The 19,111-nt window shown below is 38.3% G+C and overlaps 2 protein-coding genes across 3 annotated transcripts in view; one reads left to right on the forward strand and one right to left on the reverse strand.

Moving 5' to 3' along the window:
• The window catches only part of LOC124641512 (probable sodium-coupled neutral amino acid transporter 6), an 18,227-nt gene extending 12,601 nt beyond the window's left edge, over positions 1-5,626 (forward strand). For both annotated transcript variants that reach the window (XM_047179605.1, XM_047179604.1), the window contains exons 2-9: positions 1,085-1,297; positions 1,639-1,759; positions 1,988-2,100; positions 2,347-2,479; positions 2,803-2,965; positions 3,780-3,948; positions 4,349-4,474; positions 4,693-5,626. In XM_047179605.1, the coding sequence (XP_047035561.1) occupies positions 1,096-1,297; positions 1,639-1,759; positions 1,988-2,100; positions 2,347-2,479; positions 2,803-2,965; positions 3,780-3,948; positions 4,349-4,474; positions 4,693-5,219 (1,554 nt within the window). In that variant the 5' untranslated portion in view covers positions 1,085-1,095 and the 3' untranslated portion in view covers positions 5,220-5,626. The remainder of the gene's footprint in view (positions 1-1,084; positions 1,298-1,638; positions 1,760-1,987; positions 2,101-2,346; positions 2,480-2,802; positions 2,966-3,779; positions 3,949-4,348; positions 4,475-4,692) is intronic.
• Positions 5,618-19,031, reverse strand: LOC124641511 (malonate--CoA ligase ACSF3, mitochondrial). Its single transcript, XM_047179603.1, has 9 exons — positions 18,719-19,031; positions 17,076-17,213; positions 16,593-16,685; positions 15,688-15,975; positions 15,119-15,296; positions 14,031-14,286; positions 9,935-10,141; positions 9,389-9,543; positions 5,618-7,213 (listed from the first exon to the last, which is right to left on the reverse strand). The coding sequence occupies exons 1-9, from the start codon at positions 18,867-18,869 to the stop codon at positions 6,772-6,774; spliced, it is 1,908 nt and encodes a 635-aa protein (XP_047035559.1). The 5' UTR covers positions 18,870-19,031; the 3' UTR covers positions 5,618-6,771.
• Between the last annotated feature and the right edge of the window lie 80 nt (positions 19,032-19,111).

Below are 19,111 nucleotides of genomic sequence, written 5' to 3' on the forward strand. Positions count from 1 at the left end.
ACCTACTTACTTAAAGAAAAAAAATAAAACTACCGTATCTGACCGTAGGTACCGGTATCTGATCTACTAAGTTCGCCGGGCAGCTAATTGAAAAGTTTATCAATAAAAATAAATACATAATAGTAAAAAAACAAGAAAAAAATTACAGCGATATTAGTTTTCTGTTAGATAATTCGATTTTAATTGACAAAGAACGTATTGACATTAAAAATTTAATTAACGTGGTGATTAATGAAAGTCCAATCTAGATTAGGCACTGGTTACATAACATTTAAGAGAAACATAAGTAGGTAATTTTCTCAGATCTCTTCTTGCGGAACGTAGAAATCTGGAAATCCGATACCTACAGCTAGGGAGAAATCGAAGTACCTGCAGGCTTTTCTACGAAACCTAGACTAAACAGGCCGTTAGATTAAATATATCTCAAACTCCAAATTATAAATTGTAAAAGTAACGTACCTATGTCAAAGATAAAATCTTATTCTCATATTATTTTATTTTTTGATTTCTGGCGCCAACTCCGATTCTATTCGTGAGATGCACGTTATTTTTTTCCAAAACCAGTGTGCAAATGTTGTTTATCAAGGTTCGTGACATTAGATACGAATTACCTAATGGACAATCGTGAGAATATTTTTGCAAGCATGGTTTTATTTAGGGCTTACGACTAGAAACTTGTTAAAGATAGATGGTAAGAAAAGCGCGAAAAGAAACATGTGTCATAAAGGCTTTTCATATTATCCATCACTAAAAGTTCATCACTAAAAGGATGGTCACTATTGAGTCTTTTACTGGCTCTAATCTGCATGCACAGCTAACCTACTACCTACCTCGGTACTTAATGCGTTTGTTCCAAAACTACACGTCGATGGTGCGTTAAAAACCCAAGTTTTTTTGTTTTGAATATCATCAAATGACCCCTCCCGCCGTGGGTTAGCAGCGTGAGGGCGTGTCAGACTCTTATTGACTTTATATACCAGGGCCGCGGTAACTCTTTCGAACAATCCCGCAGCCCCGGCGGGCAAACCCAAGACTCTGACGTGACATATTTCATCCCCTAACCGTTTCACTCTCCATCTTTCAGAAGGCAACAAGATGAAGCTACCAAGCTTCCTAGACTCCATGGCTGGCATCACATACAAGGCCAATAAGCCAACGTCTCTGGTTTCTCATCACGAAGACTACACGGTCGGGGAGACGACTGGAGGCCTCAGTGTCCTGTTCACTATTCTGTGTATAGTGGACCTTTTTGGAGTGTTCCCTGTTATAACGTTGCCGAAGAGTGTTATTTCTTGTGGTGAGTTTATGTAAAAGTTGCTGGACTTGAGCTGGTAGAGCGCTTCTAATCTACTTTGAACCTCGCGCGATAACTGCGAGTGTACCTAACAACTGGCAGCCGGTTCGAGCCCGAATGAATGAGCTCGAAAACTTGAAAACCTGTGTTTACTCGCAGCAGAGTTTTTGCCGCCCGGACCTTCTTCTTACCTTTACTATAAAGTGAAGGAACTCGATGAAGGATCCTCGACACATACACTTTGACTATCTACCTCTTCCTAGTAGTTAGCGTTATAATAATCAAATCAACCGGTTTATTCCGATGCAACTGCTGAGCGAAATAAATGCTTATCCTTTGCGCAGGTATATACGGTCTCCCTCTAGTCCTGTCAGTATTCGGCCTGCAGTTATACACAGCAGTGTTGTTAGGAAAAAGCTGGTTGTTGGCGCAGAAGATCACCCCTGACATCAAGGAGAAGAACCGGTGAGTTTGAGACCCCTAGTACCTTCTACTTGCTAAGTGCTTCTAACTTAGGTACACTATTATTATATTATTGAGGTTGCCCGGGAGGAGGTCAGATAAGCAGTCGCTCCTTGTAAAGCAATGGTACTCAGCCGCATCCGGTAAAACTGGAAGCCAACCCCAACATAGTTGGGAAACAAGGCTCGGGAAATGATGCTTCTAACTCCCACTTATTTGTTTCATACTCAGGTTTCCATATGCTGCAATAGCGGAATTGGCGTTCGGTCCATCAGCAAAGACGTTGGTGACCTTCCTCATTGATGCAGCGGTATTCGGCTCTGGAGTACCTAATTTTATTATTGGTAAGATAAATATTTTTTTATTTATACTTACGTCTCCTCATATTCTGTTCAGTAACCGTGATCCTAAAATTTTACTGCCATCAAATCAGCTGTTAAAATTTGTAAACAATTTCAGTAGCACAGGATGTCTTCCACTGTCCCTAGTGTTTAGTTTTTTCCTGCCAGATATGGGATGTCTTCCATTTCCCCTTGTGAAAAGACTTTTATGTTCCAAGAACTGATGATGAACTGAATTCCTCATTCCAGCATCGCAGACTCTGCAGATATTCTGGTGGAAGATATCAGGCGGGGAGATCGGCATCACATACTGCGTCTGGATGGTAATCCTAGCTCTGTTGCTGTGTCCGGTCATGTGGCTCGGATCGCCTAAGGATATGAAGTAAGTAATCTAGGTAGAAGGATACAAAAATGTTTAGATAGTTTCTTTGAAAATAGGTAGTTAATGCTGACGTGCACATAGTGGGTCTAGCAGTGAGAAACGATCCAGACTCCACCGAAACTTAGCAGGGCGAAGGAGTTTTAAAAAAAACTAATAGAGGTAAAAACGAGAAGTGAGTGAAGAACGAAAACTTAATGGTTGTTAAATAAATAGAAATTTTTAATGGTTGTTTAAAAACTTCAAGGGAGCCATGGAAACAGCCCCGTTAATAAGTAACCCCGTAATCCAGACTTCTAAAACCCCCTTTCTCTGGTATATTTCAGGCCATTAGCAATATCATCAGTGTTAATCGTGGCGACGGTAGCTGTAACCATATGGACCTGCATTCTAAGGGACTATACGTCTCCAACACCGGTGGACAACATGGTGGCTCTTGAGCCACAGCTCGAAGACTTCCTGATTGCTTATGGAATACTGGCTTTTCAGGTAATTTTGACCTTAATATTAGTTCTATAAGGTTTAAATTACCATTAGAAAATTCAGATTAGTTTTGAAAGAAGTCCGGTCACATTGTAGGTAGTTGCCTTTAAATTGTATCATGTTTATTTTCTGGGACCGGGGTGAAACAGAGTACTTATGTATCATCACATAACTCTCTTTATGGGAGAGGAGACCTGAAATAACCTTGTTCTAATTTAATCCTAGTCGGTAGTAATAGGTACTTGGTATAGGTACCTGTAGACCCCAGATAAAAAGCACATACCTACGGCGATTATCACACTGCCCCGCATGATGCAGCGTAGTGCGTGGATGCGGTTTTTTCCGTTGTATGGAAATATCTCCGTTTGTATGGAAAACACGCATAGTCCAACACACTGAAAATGCATCCACGCGCGTTCATGCGGATCACGCACATACATGCGGAGAAACACGCACCCCCGCGCGTAGGTGCGGGGCGAGACGCAAGGTATGGCACACTGAATCCCGCAATGCCGCGCGTGATTTTGAATGGGCGTGACGTGTATATTTGAAAATGGAATTCGCTGTGCGTGAATTTACAAAACGCACCTACGCGCGTGAGTGCGTGAAAAACCCGCACGATGGTGCAGATCTGCACTCCCGCAGGAACGCGCGTAGGTGCGTCGACACGCAAGATGCAGCGCGATGCGGGGCAGTGTGAAGATCACCTACGTCTATTTTATGAATTGAATCCTTACGGAGTAAAAATGCCTGTAAAGGACTGCCTATGGGCACTCGTCTAGCATAACACAAACTTCTGAACCCCTCAATATTCTTGCAGTTCGACATCCACCCAATGCTGCTAACTCTTCAAGTGGACATGAAGGACAGTAAAAAGATCAACGCGGCAGTACTGGGCGGCTTCGGAGTCACGGGCTGCATGTTTGCGGTGACGACTATACTGGCAGCCGTCAGATATGGCACTGCTCTTGATAATAATATATTGCAGAGTGAGTAGCTCAATAAATGTATAAGTGAATATCAAAAAGGCCAACTCCTAAAAGGACGCTCTCGAAATTAAGAGGATTAAGTTACAATATGCATGGCTGGTTACGTTCCAAAAATGGCCTGAGCACTAAAGTGGGGTGTCGGAACTCATTCTGAGACTGCTGCAGAAGAGGAAATCTTATCAAAAGCTAGTTGTCTGGTTAGCATTTATGCTATGTCAAACTGGGAGGAACCACAGCTTAGTAGCTACGGGCCCGATTTCAAAAAATGTTTCGTAATTAGATAGACTACTTAATAAAAAGACTGTGGGATACTTATTATCTGGGTGTGCCAAGTAGTTCCTGCGGGAGTGGGTGATTTCCCTAATGAATCAAAAGTACAGTATTTATCTCACTTTTCCAGGTATACCATCTTCAATCCCGCTGTACCTGGTATCGTTGTTGGTGACGCTGCAGCTGTGTCTGTCGAGCGCTGTCAGCCACTCCGCGCTCTTCCAACACTTCGAGGACATTCTCAAGATTCCTAGAGGTAAATTCGTAAAAACAAAATACAGGAAGGTCTAAAAAGTTACGGCAAACCACAATGACCACAAAATCTATATTCCCCATCCCTACCCCTAGGGGTATACAAAGATACCTTGTGCACGAATGTACCAAGATTTTTGATTACGAGTTACTGATATTTTTGTGATTTTTATGGTTATACCTAACACAACAATATTAACAAATGAATTTCTGCTGTTCCAGATTTCTGCTTCCGACGCTGTCTCCTACGATCAAGTGTAGTCGCCTTAGCAGTAGTTTTAGCAGAATCAGTCCCCAGATTCGACTTAGTCATGGGCCTAGTAGGCTCCACTTTAACAGGACCTCTGATGTTCATATGTCCACCAGTATTCTTCCTCAAACTATGCTACATGAAATCCAAAACACCTTCAAACTTTTTCAAATTGTCAGAGAAACGAAACGGAACGCAAAATGGCGGATTTAAAAATGGCGACCTGTCAAAAAGCCCGCTAATTTTAGACGCTTTGCAGCCTAGATATAGAACCTTTACGGAATACGCGGTAGAGGTAACTGAGGATGATGATTACTCTATAAGATGGTATGATATTATATTTGCTCTGATTGTAATGACTTTAGGTATAGTTGCTACGATTGTCGCTACTTACTCGAGTTGGTCTAACTCCATTGCTTACGCGACGTTTAGTCCGCCTTGTTTGATGAATGCGACCGCAGCGGCTAGAAGTTTTCTAGAGATCCCTATGGCTATTTAGAAGAAAGTTTAGTAATCCAATTAATAACTACTTAAGTACGGTAGACTGCACATCAGTGGTAACTGTCATGCACCTTAACTCAATAGTAATAAGTACGATTTTCCTATAAGACTGTTATCACTGACCTGAAGTTGACTGTACCTACCTACAGACTTGTTATTGTTATTTTGATTTAGGAATTTTAGTATAAGACTTTCCGACATAGATTTAAGTAGTTTGAGAATTTCATGACATATTACCTACCTGTTACAATAAAATAAATAACGTTAATTATGTAAAGCGACCACTAAGTTAATAAAGTGTACCATAGATCTATTAAGCAATAGATTAGAACAATAATAAAACAGTTAATATAGAACCATAAATAAGTACAAAAACATGAAAAATAAAACTCATAATGATTTGAATTGTCTTTTATTCAACATTACAATCAATAAAACATAATTAAAATAACAACATTACGTCAGTCGATAAAATTAACCGATACATTAGGAACAACAAATAAAAATATATCTACTAAAACCTAATTCCTTGAATTGTGTACAGTTGCCAGATATTTAATCATGAGGCAAAATATTGCAAACTTAAGAAGAAACTACTTTTTAATCATTTTTCAAGAAGTTTCCACCTATCTCCAAAAAAATATATACTAAAGCATAAAAGACTTGAAAAAATCCTGAAATCTGCTAAAATAATAACGTTTTAACATGTTAACCATATCTTGTGCTTCATACCTTAATCATAAATACATACCTATCTAATTATCATTGTAAGTTTTAGAGTGATTTTATTATGGCATTTCACTTGAAAATTCGACGCTATTTCTAATTAGAAGTCCCTTAGTAGAATTCTACTCTATGGTGTATTTGAGTCTCATAAATATAAGGCCTCTATGATAATTGCGATACCGTGCCCATTACATGGTTGGATCTAAGACAAGACAGACATACCTTTTTTCTTTATATATACGAGGTATATAAATGCATATAAATACATAATAATGACAATATTTGAATATTAAGTCACGGCCATAAATACGTACCAACACACCTTAAGTTTTATTTCAGTCTCTCTATTTGTTCTTGTGTCTACAATATTTTTAAAATATTCCACAAAATTGCACACGACTTTTAAGTTATAATTCTTTAAAAGATAAATATATAGTAAATATCTAAGATACATACATAAAAATATTCAATTATAAGCATTTGACTTTATAAAGACAATTAAATTATCCTATAATAATAGAGTCTATTTGTTCATATATAATAATGCAAAGACACTAACAAATAGTACTTACATAATTTACTTCCGCCAACAAAATCCTAATATATATTACGAGTAGATAAATGCAAGGAGTATTAACAATTAAATTCTATTGTAAGAACTATGTAAAATGCTTTAATATGTAACAAACATTGCCTCTATAAATAAGCTGAAATAATATTACAAACTCCATCGTAAAACCTTCATGAATATGACCTCACTCAAACGCCATAAGTTCAATAAAAGACATTTTCATGACCATAGACAAAACGCGAACACAACGAACCTACTTCAACGTCAATTTTTTCGAAAAGAGTTTACGTATTTCCTTCTTATCTAATTTGCCCATAGCGTTTCGCGGCATCTGATCAATAACCAACATGGTTCTAGGCAGTTGATATGGCGCCAATTTCTTACCAGCCGCTTCTTTTAACTCTTCTAGCGTTAATTTCGTATTTTCTTTTAGAACTACGACTGCTGAGATAATTTCGCCATATCTCTCGTCTTCTATGCCTAAGATGGCGACATCGGCTATGCTTGGGTGATCCAATATGGCGGACTCGACTTGTAGCGCGCTTACTTTGTATCCTGAAGTCTTGATAATGTCGATGGAAGTTCGGCCGAGTATTCTGAACTTACCGTTCTCGAAAGCGGCCGTGTCGCCGGTACGGAACCAGCCGTCGGCGGTAAAGTCTGGGGAGTTCAGTCTTGGGGCTCTGTTCCAGTATCTGAAATTAATATTTTGAAGCTCATTAGCAGGTTTTTAAAGTATTACTTGTTGAATTACTTGCTAAGTTAGAGGCATACGGGTCGATCGATCATAAGGTTAACCAAGGCTTGATGTGATCTGTCCGAGTCCGAGACCATATCATGAGGAGCTCCTCTGAGTTTTGGAAAGCACATCAAATTGGTTTGCTATGCCTGTCATTTGAACACTTTTTGGAAGTCGTTGCGCGTCAGAAGCCTAAAAGTTTGAAAACCAGCCTTCCTAGGGGATCAGATAGGCAGTCACTCCTTGTAAAACACTGGAACTCAGCTGCATTGGAATTTGAAGCCGACCCCAACATAATTGTGAAAAAGTCTAAGCAGTTGTTTGTATCAAAATAGCTGTTTATATTAAACAAACATCTTTAAATAGGTAATTATTTCCTATCATCTCCAGCAACAACGTCAGCAATAACATTTGCGGCCAAGCAATTTAAATAATATAATCAATACTTCATACAGAAATGAATTATGACGCTTACTTCCTATGGCATCAGGATGTTATGACGTTTTCAATGTCAATCACAGACAAGGTGAGCTAACGCATCTTTTGACGACCTTTCCCAAACTATTCTTCGTAAACTATTTATATTATAAGTATTAGATTATTTATAGTCTGATTTGCGTCACGAATATTTTTTAAATGCATTTTATAGATATAAAATAAATGATAAGCTATTATGGTTCTTTTGATCAAGATAAAATAGCATTATTTATGCTCAACAACAACATAAACATCTGTTGATGTTCATTCATCATTTAATTTTAAATTATATAAATGTCATTTCTATAATCAAAGTGTTTATTATGAAATTTGAAGTGAAAATACTAAAAATTAATAGTAAACAGTTGTTTTAAGAAAACTGTTTGGCGCTGAACTTGGGCATTAGTGGTCTTAAGAACATACTGCTGCCTAAGACAGGGATGGTTAACGTTCATTGCAACTTAGCAGTTTAGCAGAGAACGACAATAGGCTGGTCGTAATTATGTAAATTAGATATTAAAACCATGTATTCACTGGGAAACAATGTTTCAGATACACAGTTTCTGAAACATCACATAGATATTTACAGCAACAATGTTTCGGAAACTGCCGTCCACACCGTCAGATGTTTACAATATGTCGCCCGAGGAAGTAGTGTTGTTGTGTGGTGCCTACATTTATTTGCATCAGTCCATTTCTAGTAAAAAGAAAAAGAAAAGAGAAATTACTTGCTATGAAGACATTTATTTGGCGTTTATAAACAAATGAAACACGCGTCCACACTTGTATCCATATGTTGCGCAACTGATTTGTTTCTGTGCTCCCCGCCACGGGTGGGGAGCACAGAAACATTCGATAAACACGTAGTGTTTACAGAAAGTAAATTATATGTTTCTGAAACAAAATTATTTGTTTCAGAAACACGTAGATTTTGTTTCTGAAACAGTGTTTATAAACAATAGTTTCTCAGTGAATACATGGCTTTAACATAATATACTGCAACTTCATCAGCATAAATATAACATATTATACATGTTAGTTTAAGGTCATCTATGGGCTAAACGCAAATAGGAAAATGTCTATGACCAATTCCTATCGTCTTTTGAAAACATCTTGACATATTTTTTATCGAAGAAAAAAGCAGATTTACTATTATGACATTAGCATAGATATATATTTATATTGACATCAAGGTCAATGGACATTGAGATAAGATGTCAATCACATTTGAATTGTAAAAACTGTTGATAGCGCCACCGCGGAATTTATTTATTTTATCACAAACATGAAGGAGCTGCTCCGACAAGAGCTGGGCTCTTAAATTGAAGAAGAAGATCACAAACAATAATTAACATAGGTACTCTAATCCGTTTTAGGGTTCCTTATTCAAAGAATAAAATGGGACCGTTCGTATCTTACATTTTATAAATTCGGTGAATTTAAAGTAGGTATGGTAAGTTTCACTTTCACGCAAAAATATCTACTAGGTAGTGGATGGAACTTCACAGTAACAGGTATACTGGAACAGCATGATAGGCCACTTTTTATCCAGAGACAATACAAGTATTTCTCTCGAGAAACCGGTGTAAGCGCAGGTACAGATTTTCCTAACTTCATTTTTTTGTGGGGAGCAATAAACAAATTATCATCTTACCTAGTAAACACAGCGGGTCCACTAATAAGCAGTTCTCCTTGGTACGCGTTATCCGGATTCTCCTTATGTACAGTGACAGTCGGCTCCTGCCACTCGTAACGGTCTGAGTCCACGAAGAACTCCTTAGAAGATAGACCAAGGCGGTCTAAGCATATCTGTAGTGTAGAAAAAAAAATAAGATATAACTTAAGTTATGGCATTGAGTCAGTTAAAAAATATCGGGCTAGATATCATATTTATTTTTATTTATAAGGAACCCAAAATTTATTACACTATGTTTTTTTATACATTTTCCAGTTGTAATGCTGTTGGCGGGCCAATAAATACATAAACTCCAATAACGCTACACTATTGAGTTTGTGAGTATGTACGAGTATGTTTGTCAATTCTTCACGTCTCAACGTCAACGGCTGAATAGATTTTGACGAAACTTGACGATATAACTTACACAACAAAATATAGGCGTTTCATCCGGATGCAGGAAGTAGTTCCTTCAGAAAGCGAGTGAAATTACTGGCGGAAACCAGTACAGTATAAATATGTTACCTGTGTCTCTGGTGGAGGCGAGTCCACAGTGACCAGCGGCTCCATCTCCCCAGTGTCCTCCCTGACGGACACGATCCTGGCGCCCACGCCGGGCAGCGGCAGCCCCACGCACCCCACCGACCGCTCCTCCGACGGACGGTAGGGGTTGCTCAGAGCCATCCCCACTTCCGACATGCCGAAACGTTCTAGGAGACGCATGCCTGAAATCTGGAGCAAGAAAGGATGAATAAGTTTTGAGCTGACTTTCCAAAAGGTCTTCAATTCAAAAGGTATTGAAACTCCTTAACATAAAATAGTTTTGTTGCAATCTATAAAGCATATCTATATAAGAAGGGAAACTGAAAATTAGATTATTATAGTTCGGCCATTCAGAGAATGCGTTCCTGACACGTCGCGATTGAACTGACGACGTAACTTTGCAATGGCGTTGCAGTTACGATAAAAATATTTTTGCTGGTTGTTTACCGTTTTAACCATTGAGGAGCATTAAAACAACATTATTATATCAATAATCAATGAATGTTATAATTTTGTGCCAAACTGAGTGTCAAATAACTTGGTAAACAATATTTTTCTAAATCTATACTGCGCTATTACAAGGTTATGTCAGCGGTTTATATTTTGTAGTGCTGTGCTAAAAATAACAGGCAAGTATCGTAATCTGTTCTTATACAGTTATAATATAAAATAATACGTTTTGATTTTCTTTTTAAGAATTGGAAAATAATGGACTATAAGACTTAATTATAACTTTTATGAAATATAAAAATAAAACTATGACCAAACCGCATTTTTATACTTAGATTAAAAATGGTAACCCCAAATGGCGTTATGGGCCGCCATTTTGTGACGCTAAAACAGTCGTCCGTTGTCGTTTCGTGCGCATAGACCACGTTTTTCAAGTGTTTTCGATCTGTTTTTATTTGATTACCCGGCTTTTGTTAGACCGAGATATCAGGATTGATTCTGTTATTGATAATAATATAATTATACATGTAGGCGAAGATGATGATGAAGACACCACCTCCTCAAGCAAATCGGAGTCTGATTAATATTCTGTTCGCACATTCAATTCAATGTACTTGTAACAAAGAATAAATAAAACAATTTTATTATATGAATATTACCTTTTTTTGGTTTCCACTTAAATAACTAAAATATAAAACAAATGATTCCGCCAATTTAAAACGAAAATAATCTTAAAATAATGCGGCGGTTCATTTTGAAGGAACGGTAACGAACTCAGTGTTATGTTGTGCCCATCACTAGTCGTGACTAACTGATAGGTGTCAGGAACGCATTCTCTGAACGGCCGAAGTATAGTTCAGTTTCCTACTGCATGGTATATAGTGCGCAGGATTATAAAACCAGAGTTTCCTTAAGATTAACAAGTCTCGTCGAAAAGTGATATAGCCCGAAGTGCAGTTACACCTAGTTCTAGCCGGCTAGGTGTAGACCACATGCGGCTAAACTCAGTTGTATCTTCTTCTGTTAGAAATACGTATACACTGGCAGAAATTACAAGCAGTATTTATCTAGCAAATAGCATTAACTAACTGACACTTCGTACAGTGAAACCGAACCTTGTTTAACAGCCTGATATATTTTATTTATTTATTTAAATCAGGCATCTAAGGTCCATAGAAAATCTATACATATAATAAATCTGTAAAAAAACTGTGTCTGTACATTGAATATATTAAAAAAATAATAATTGGGTGGGGTTTAGAAACAGTAATGGAGCACAAATCCAGAAAAAAAATTCTGTCTGTATGTCTGCATGTCTGTATGTCTGTATGTCTGTATGTCTGTTTGTTTGTACACGCTAATCTTCCGAACTACTGAACGGATTTCAATGATTTTTTCTTTGTTGTATCAGTATTAAGCCTGGTCAACATATAGGCTATAATTTATCTTCGAAACTTGAAGACCTGATGCAGAACTCCAACAGACCAACGAAACTATAAGAGATACAAAAATGGTGCCATGGCAAATATTGTTTCATGTGATGAGCATTTTCAGCTGAGATAATAAATTAGAAGATCTGGAACACCTGATGTGGAACCCCAAGAGCCCAGCTTCTCTGTACCATATACAGGTATGATGTTTTAGCAAAAGTTGTTCAATTTGATAAGCACTTTCTATTGACTTATACAAATTGAAGATCTAAAACACCTGATGTGGAACTCCAGGGGTCCAGCTAGACTATAGCATATGAAGATATGACGTTTTAGCAAAAGTGGTTCAATCTGATAAGCACTCTCTATTGACGTATAAACATCGAAGATCTGGAACACCTGAAGACCTCAAGAGCAATACTACACTTGAAATGTATAGAAATGAATGTTATGAAATGGGTATGGCGAATCAAAAAAAAGTAATTTGTCCGTCTTTTAGATAACCCTAAAATAATGGACACGTATTTTTCTTTTCTCTCTCTCTCACAAACAAATAATAACGAAGATACAACGCGCTTGAATTTTGTGTTAAGTCACTGCTTAGTACAAATTTTACATACCTAGACGTGGCGTCACGAGCCCCCACTCTCCGACTTTGTTGCGTTATATCTCATTATTATTTTGTATGTCTCTTCCAGACCTCGGGACTACAGAGTTCCGAATTTTTGGGAGGCAAACGTGGGGCCGAAGCCAACACGCTGAAGCCCTTTTGAGACAACTTTAATGAAATGGTGACACAAAACCGACGATTATCCCTTTATACACTATAGAAATGAATCCAAGGACAATCCCCGGTGGACGTCGTTAAAAAAAGACAATCCCCGGTTCTGTGCTAAACTATTGCTAACTATGGAGGAAAAGTACTTGGGCTATTGTGATGGGTTGTTAGTGGATGACAATGTATTAGGTACATGTAAAAATGGCAGGTGGAGACTTGCCACCTCACTTACTGGGCCCCCGGGAACCAGTCACTGAATAGCAACAAGAGGGCAACAGGTACATGAGCGGCTGTAGGGTGAGGATACCTCGGTGGACTTTAAACGCTGATTACGCGCTCCCTGTGCTTACCATGAGACACCTACCCTCCGAGCAGGGCTACTAATCCTGCTCTAGCGACTCCACTCTGGACGGCCAAGCCAAGCCAGAGGCGTGAGACCTACCCCCGTCATGGTTCACTCCGACCGGCCGGAGATGGGGGACAGTATACTCTCCCTGGAGAACTCAGTATATATAGCCCCGCGGGGTCGCTACTCCCCGTCATCAGCCTCAGATGTCCTGCGGTGCCTGTATCTCATTATTATTGTCGTTATTATCTCCAGAGCCTTTGTCCCAATTATGTTAGGGTCGACTTCCAGTCACGATGCAACTGAGTACCAGTGTTTTACAAGGAGCGACTGCCTATCTGACCTCCACAACCCGGTTACCCGCTCAACCCAACACCCCTTGGTAAGACTTACTGGCTTCTGACTACCCATAACGACTGCCAAGAATGTTCAATGACAGCCGGAACCTACAGTTTAACATCCCCTCCAAATAACGGTCATTGGTATCCAAAATATACGTAGAAAGTACATACGAACTTAGAAAAGTTGCATTGGCAGGCACTTGCCAGACCTGGAATCAAAGCCGCACGCTCATACTTGAGAGATTGGTTCTCTACCCACTAAACCACCACGACTTCCACTAAGTCACCACGACTTTGTCATCTATTTAATGTTTTTTTACGTAATAATACGTGTACCTAATATTTTTGCCACTCACAACTTAAATGCGGACTAATTAGAATCACCACTTTTATCCCTATGGTCACGTCTATTGCGGTTCAGTTCTCAGCGTTTTGTTTAGTCTGCTGTGCTTTTGCCGTTAAAGTACAAAAATTAAATATATGGAACGTTTCTAATGGTTATGCGTATTCCGTTGTTTCCAAGTCAACGGGCCCTTAAAATTCAATATCAGACTATTCAGATCTTTGATTTTGCTGACCCCGTAGTCGCTGGCATAAGGGACAGGATCCGCGTACGAAGTCGCGGGCAGAAGCTAGTACTATACATAAATATTGAAACATTAAAACATATACTAATAAATATTTTATATACACACGAAGTAGTGTCGGATATATGAATGGCGTTACAACTTACCTCCTCCCACTTCAAGAACAGCGTCGCAGGCAGCGGAGCCGACCCAGCACACATAAGCCTCATACGATTCCCAAGAGTAGTCCTCACGTACTCCGCGGTCTTCGGGTCGGAGAACATTCTCTCATGATCAGCGACCAGCCTGGCATACATGGCGGGAACTCCGTGGAAGACGGTGACTTTGGTCTCGTCGCGTTCACCCATACCGAGGAGACGAGACCAGACGTTGTGGGAGACGAATTGGGGTAGCATGCGCAGTCTGGGGGATAGAGGGGACTATAAGTTTCATTGTGAAAGAAAGATAATAGGATTCATTTTTTGATAAAATAAGAGGATTCATTTTTTCACGAAAAGATGATGCATGGATAAAAAAGTACAGACAATACTAGACACTAATAAAATGAGTAAAAAAAGATAGTTGATAGAAGAGAAAATAGTTATTCGAAATATGTAAGGCGCTATTCAATATTTAAGGAGTTATTTACATCTGTTTAAAATAAAGTTCTTCACCAGTAATATGTGAAAAAAATATTACAAAATTTTATTGGGTCAACTAAAACCCCTTTGAACCAAAAGACTTTTGACTTTGAGTTTATTTCTTTTTGTGGAGATAAAAATTGAGCTTACAGCCACATCTCTGTTAAATAAGGCAACTTTAAAACAAAATATGTGTAATACTTAATTCTAGGTCTTTCAATGAAGTTACGATTATTTAATGAGCAACAAGTATTAACTCTAAATATGACTATACCTAGCTCCGGCCGCCAAAGACGCGAGCATAGAGTTGAGCTGCCCATGTATGTGGTGCAGCGGCAATGTATGCAGCACTACATCGCTGGCCGAGTACTGCCACGCCGAATGTAAGGCGGATATCTGAGTTTGTACCTCCTCAACCCAGCTACCCGGGCAACCCAATACTGGTGTCAAACTTACTGGTTTCTGACTACCCGTAACGCCTGCCAGGGATGTTCAATGACAGCCGGGACCTACAGTTTATCGTGCCCTCCGAAAAACACAGTCATTGGTGTCCAGCGACTACCATTGGTTATAACTCTTTTATGTCATTATACAGATTTAAAATATAACTATACCTAGCTCCGGCAGCCAAAGACGCGAGCATAGAGTTGAGCTGCCCATGTATGTGGTGCAGTGGCAATGTATGCAGCACTACATCGCTGGCCGAGTACTGCCACGCTGAATGTAAGGCGGATATCTGAGTTTGTAGCATGCTATGCGTCCATACTACGCCTTTGGGCTTGCTTGTGGTACCTGAATATAGAAAAAAAAAACACATTTACAGGTACTGTTATAAAAAAAAAGTTTGTTTGCTTGTTAAACGCCCTGATCTCGGGAACTACTGAACTGATAAAAAAAAGTGGGAGAAAGCCCATCTGTCGAATTATTTATTTGGGTGCGCCGAGTAGTCGATATAGCCTATGGAACACGGGCGAAGCTACAGGGGTGGAAGCTAGTCTTCATATAAAATTTTATCTATCTCGGTTTTCCGTTATATCGTAGAAGCGTAACGGCTGAACGGATTTTGGTGAAACATGCCAGTTAAATCACTTCAGAATGAGAATAACATATATGCTACTTTATATCCTGGAGTGGGAAGTATTTCCCTCAGAAACGGAATTTAGATAAACAATAAAACACTTACCACTAGTATAAATAATGAGCGCTTCATTATGTCCATACCACGAATTAGTCTTGCCTATATCATTCAAAGTCTCCTCCGGTTTAGGCTTCAAAAATGACGTATTTGGCTGATACAGTTGTGCGGTTAACACGCTATCTCTTCCGGTTACCAGAAGAGGCTTCTTAAGTTCCAGGGTCAGGGGGCGGAGAACCTTCTCGAACTCCTGGGTGCAGACCACCAGGCTTGAGGAACTGTCTGTTAGGTAGTATTTCAGCATCTCCGCTGGGTGGAGTGGGGTTAATGGTACCGCTGTGGAAGGATAAATATGTATAAGTCTTTAAACTTTACATATTTACCTATACACGATTGGGACTTCGAGATATTATAAAGGTTAGGTATCGCATATAAACCTTTATCTCTTTCCGATGTTTCGGCCAAATTGTACTGACCGTCGTGAGTTGAAATGTCGGTAAAAGAAAACAAATTATATCGCAAATAAGTCCCAATTGTGTAATCTCAAATGATTTGTTTCAATTCAGTTTTTCTTTAGAACAATAGAGACAAACGCTACTCTACTCGGGAGTCGAACCCGGGGCGTCGTGTGCAATTCTCGTCCTAACCGTGTTCGCTAAAAAACAAATCAACAAAACAACATAGTCAGCCAACTTAAATATGTAAAGTACATGACATGTTCTCGGTAATTTGTTAAACACGAATATCGAAATAGCAGGTACGTTAATTATTTTACAATGAACAAGCACTTTACGCATTTCTTATACATATTCAGCGTTATTTCTCTTTATGTTTTTTAAGGGTTACTATTTCCCACACACTCAAATCTTCTTTTTCGGCAACGATTTAAATGAAATTCGGTATCCAGATCCAGAATTTTCTGTAATGTACAAAATAGACAGGTAAAGGTTTACCAATGTTGCCGGACATCCAAATGGCCCACTGCACTATAACATGCGACGCGTCATTGTTGCACATGTAAGCTATCGTCCTCTCGGATTCGCCAACTGAAAACAAAATAAACAATTTACAATCTTAGGCTTTAGGAGCGCTTAGATTTGTTTTGAGTCTGAGAGATTACTATAAAAAAAATATATTCCACACCTACTTTATTAATAAATTCAAAATCTTAATGCTTTAAGTAGCCAAATAAAAAATTGGTAGTCACAGTCGCAGTTAGTTAAGATGGAGTTATAACATAAAGTAAATAACCAGGTATATTTATTGTCTTTGCGTTATAATGATTGGAGTAGTAGCCAAAGCAATCTTTTAAAAATTTTCTTTATATTCAAATACACTCTTAATTTCATGCTAAATCCAGAAAATTCAATGTATTCGATTGATGAATAATATTAGTTAAAAACATGGCTACTCAGCCCTTAATATTCCATACTCACCCAATTGTGCGGCAATCTCCTGTGAAAGCGCGGAGGCAGCTTGGTACAATCCCGCGTATGTGTAGATACCGAACTCATCTTGTAACGCCACGCGAGTCGGGAATAGTAGGGCTCTGCGGAATACTGGTACTACACCACCTGAAGAAAACAATTATTATGTAACTATACAATATTTTGATACTGAAGTGTTTCTTTGAACACACTAATCCAAGGATTACTGGAAAAAATATTTAAGTGTAGAGGATAGTTAAAGGCTACTTTTTATGCAGGTACACCAAGTAGTACCAAGAGATGGGGGTAAAACCCCTGGAGCTAGCTAGTGAGTTGATAGAAATGATCAAGTACATTGTTAAGCATTTTATGACCTTTTCTGTGAGATTACAGTGGTGATAAGACGAATGTGTGACATTAAAGGATCGTATGATTGGATAGGTATTCAGTTTCCCTAGAAGACTTGAAAGGGACGAGGAACACAAAGTAAAAGTGCATTTTGAATAGACATTAAAAATAAATTGATTATCATGTCCTTGATCTTGACATGAAATACGTAAATACTTTATCATTAATATTATCATTTTGATTCCAATGTTTATGTATAAGCAAGCTGACGTTGTAGGTATCTGATATTATTATGTAAAAATGTCTTTTTATGCACAGCCTGATAAAGTGGAGATAAAAATTACATAATGCAGTGTATGACTGTTCTTTAAAAAAACAGGGCTGTCCTGACTAATTTGAGCCACACAAATTATAGCTACAGAAAAACTTATTAGAGAGCATATTTATTTTGTACAATCCCACATTTGTAAATGAAGGAGGACAAAAGTGAACCAAGCAAGGTTTTTGCTTATATGTTTACAAAAATTAAACACCCATTTTTTTGTTCTATTGTCAATTGTTATAAATCCGTCCTACTACTTCTTAACTCTCACAATCAATATGAGTAATCTATATGAGCAATCCCCTGCTTTTATTTTTTTCCATACTTTCTAGAAAAAACTAGGCAGATGGATGATTTGGAAACTTTATTGTGATTTGCCCCTGAATATTATTTCAATAGATTTTGTATCCAAATTCACACGTCAGTTAAAGGCCTGATTAAACAAAAGAATCAAAAATGCTAAGTTGGCTTTAGTATATGTATAACTGATTTTGCAAAAAGGTAAGGCAGAGGTTTTTAATTCAGTTTTTTTTTATTCAGAATGGCACAATACAGCAAACCACAAATGACAAACAGTTTGGTACTTCCTTATCAATAGTAATTGTTTAATAATCTATAATACTTATTATTGGGCAAAATATGTTTTGCTAAGTGGATTCTAGTCATCAGAGGTGCAAGTTATACAACTTGCTGTCATATACCTACTAGATTTATGAATAAAACATTAAAGTATACAATAATATTGCTTAAAGTTGATGTAACTGGCTGGTTGATATGTTATGTAGTAGTTGTGGTATGTTCCGGCCATTATCTGCATTACATGACGCAGCTCTTTCTGAGACAGTCCTCTAATCAGTATTTTCTAAAGGCTAACGTGAATGATAAGCTCGAAATCTTGGTCTCTTAAGAGGTTGAAGCTTAATTAATTATATCGTGACATTAGACTAAAGTAAACTGCGCATAACAAGTCCAAAGCACTTACCGTTCCTAATATCTCGGTTGAATACGTTCAGTAACTCTGCATTGACCTCTTCCTTGATAGCAGTGCCCGTGACATTCCTATAAGCTGTGATCCCAAAGGGTTTTCTCAAAAGCCGGTTGAAAACTCTAACGCTGCGAAGACTCATTTCCATGGTGAAGAAAAAATAGATCACTCAATGAAATATGAATATATAGTTTTTATGCGTACACCATGTAAAGAAAAAGAGGCTATGAGCTAATTTATATGATATTTTTGTGAATAGATAAGATGAAGAGGCGCAGATAAGGTTATTTTGGAAATGACAAACAGCTGACAGACCATGACAGGCATTTTGACATGAGATTTGAGAATCCGAGATGGCAGCGGATGGCAGTGACTGATTGGAGTACAATA

This window comes from Helicoverpa zea, chromosome 22 (genome assembly GCF_022581195.2).
Source record: "Helicoverpa zea isolate HzStark_Cry1AcR chromosome 22, ilHelZeax1.1, whole genome shotgun sequence".
NCBI classification, from domain to species: domain Eukaryota; kingdom Metazoa; phylum Arthropoda; class Insecta; order Lepidoptera; family Noctuidae; genus Helicoverpa; species Helicoverpa zea.

Bases quoted from the DNA above. Each gene is read 5' to 3' on its own strand.
- LOC124641511 (XM_047179603.1), bottom strand. From the start codon at position 18,869: ATGGAAATGAGTCTTCGCAGCGTTAGAGTTTTCAACCGGCTTTTGAGA. The intron at 15,976-16,592 runs GTAAACCTTTAC...ATCCTTCCACAG, and splicing joins TTGGATGTCCGGCAACATTG to CGGTACCATTAACCCCACTC. The intron at 9,544-9,934 runs GTAACATATTTA...TCTACACTACAG, and splicing joins CGCCTCCACCAGAGACACAG to ATATGCTTAGACCGCCTTGG.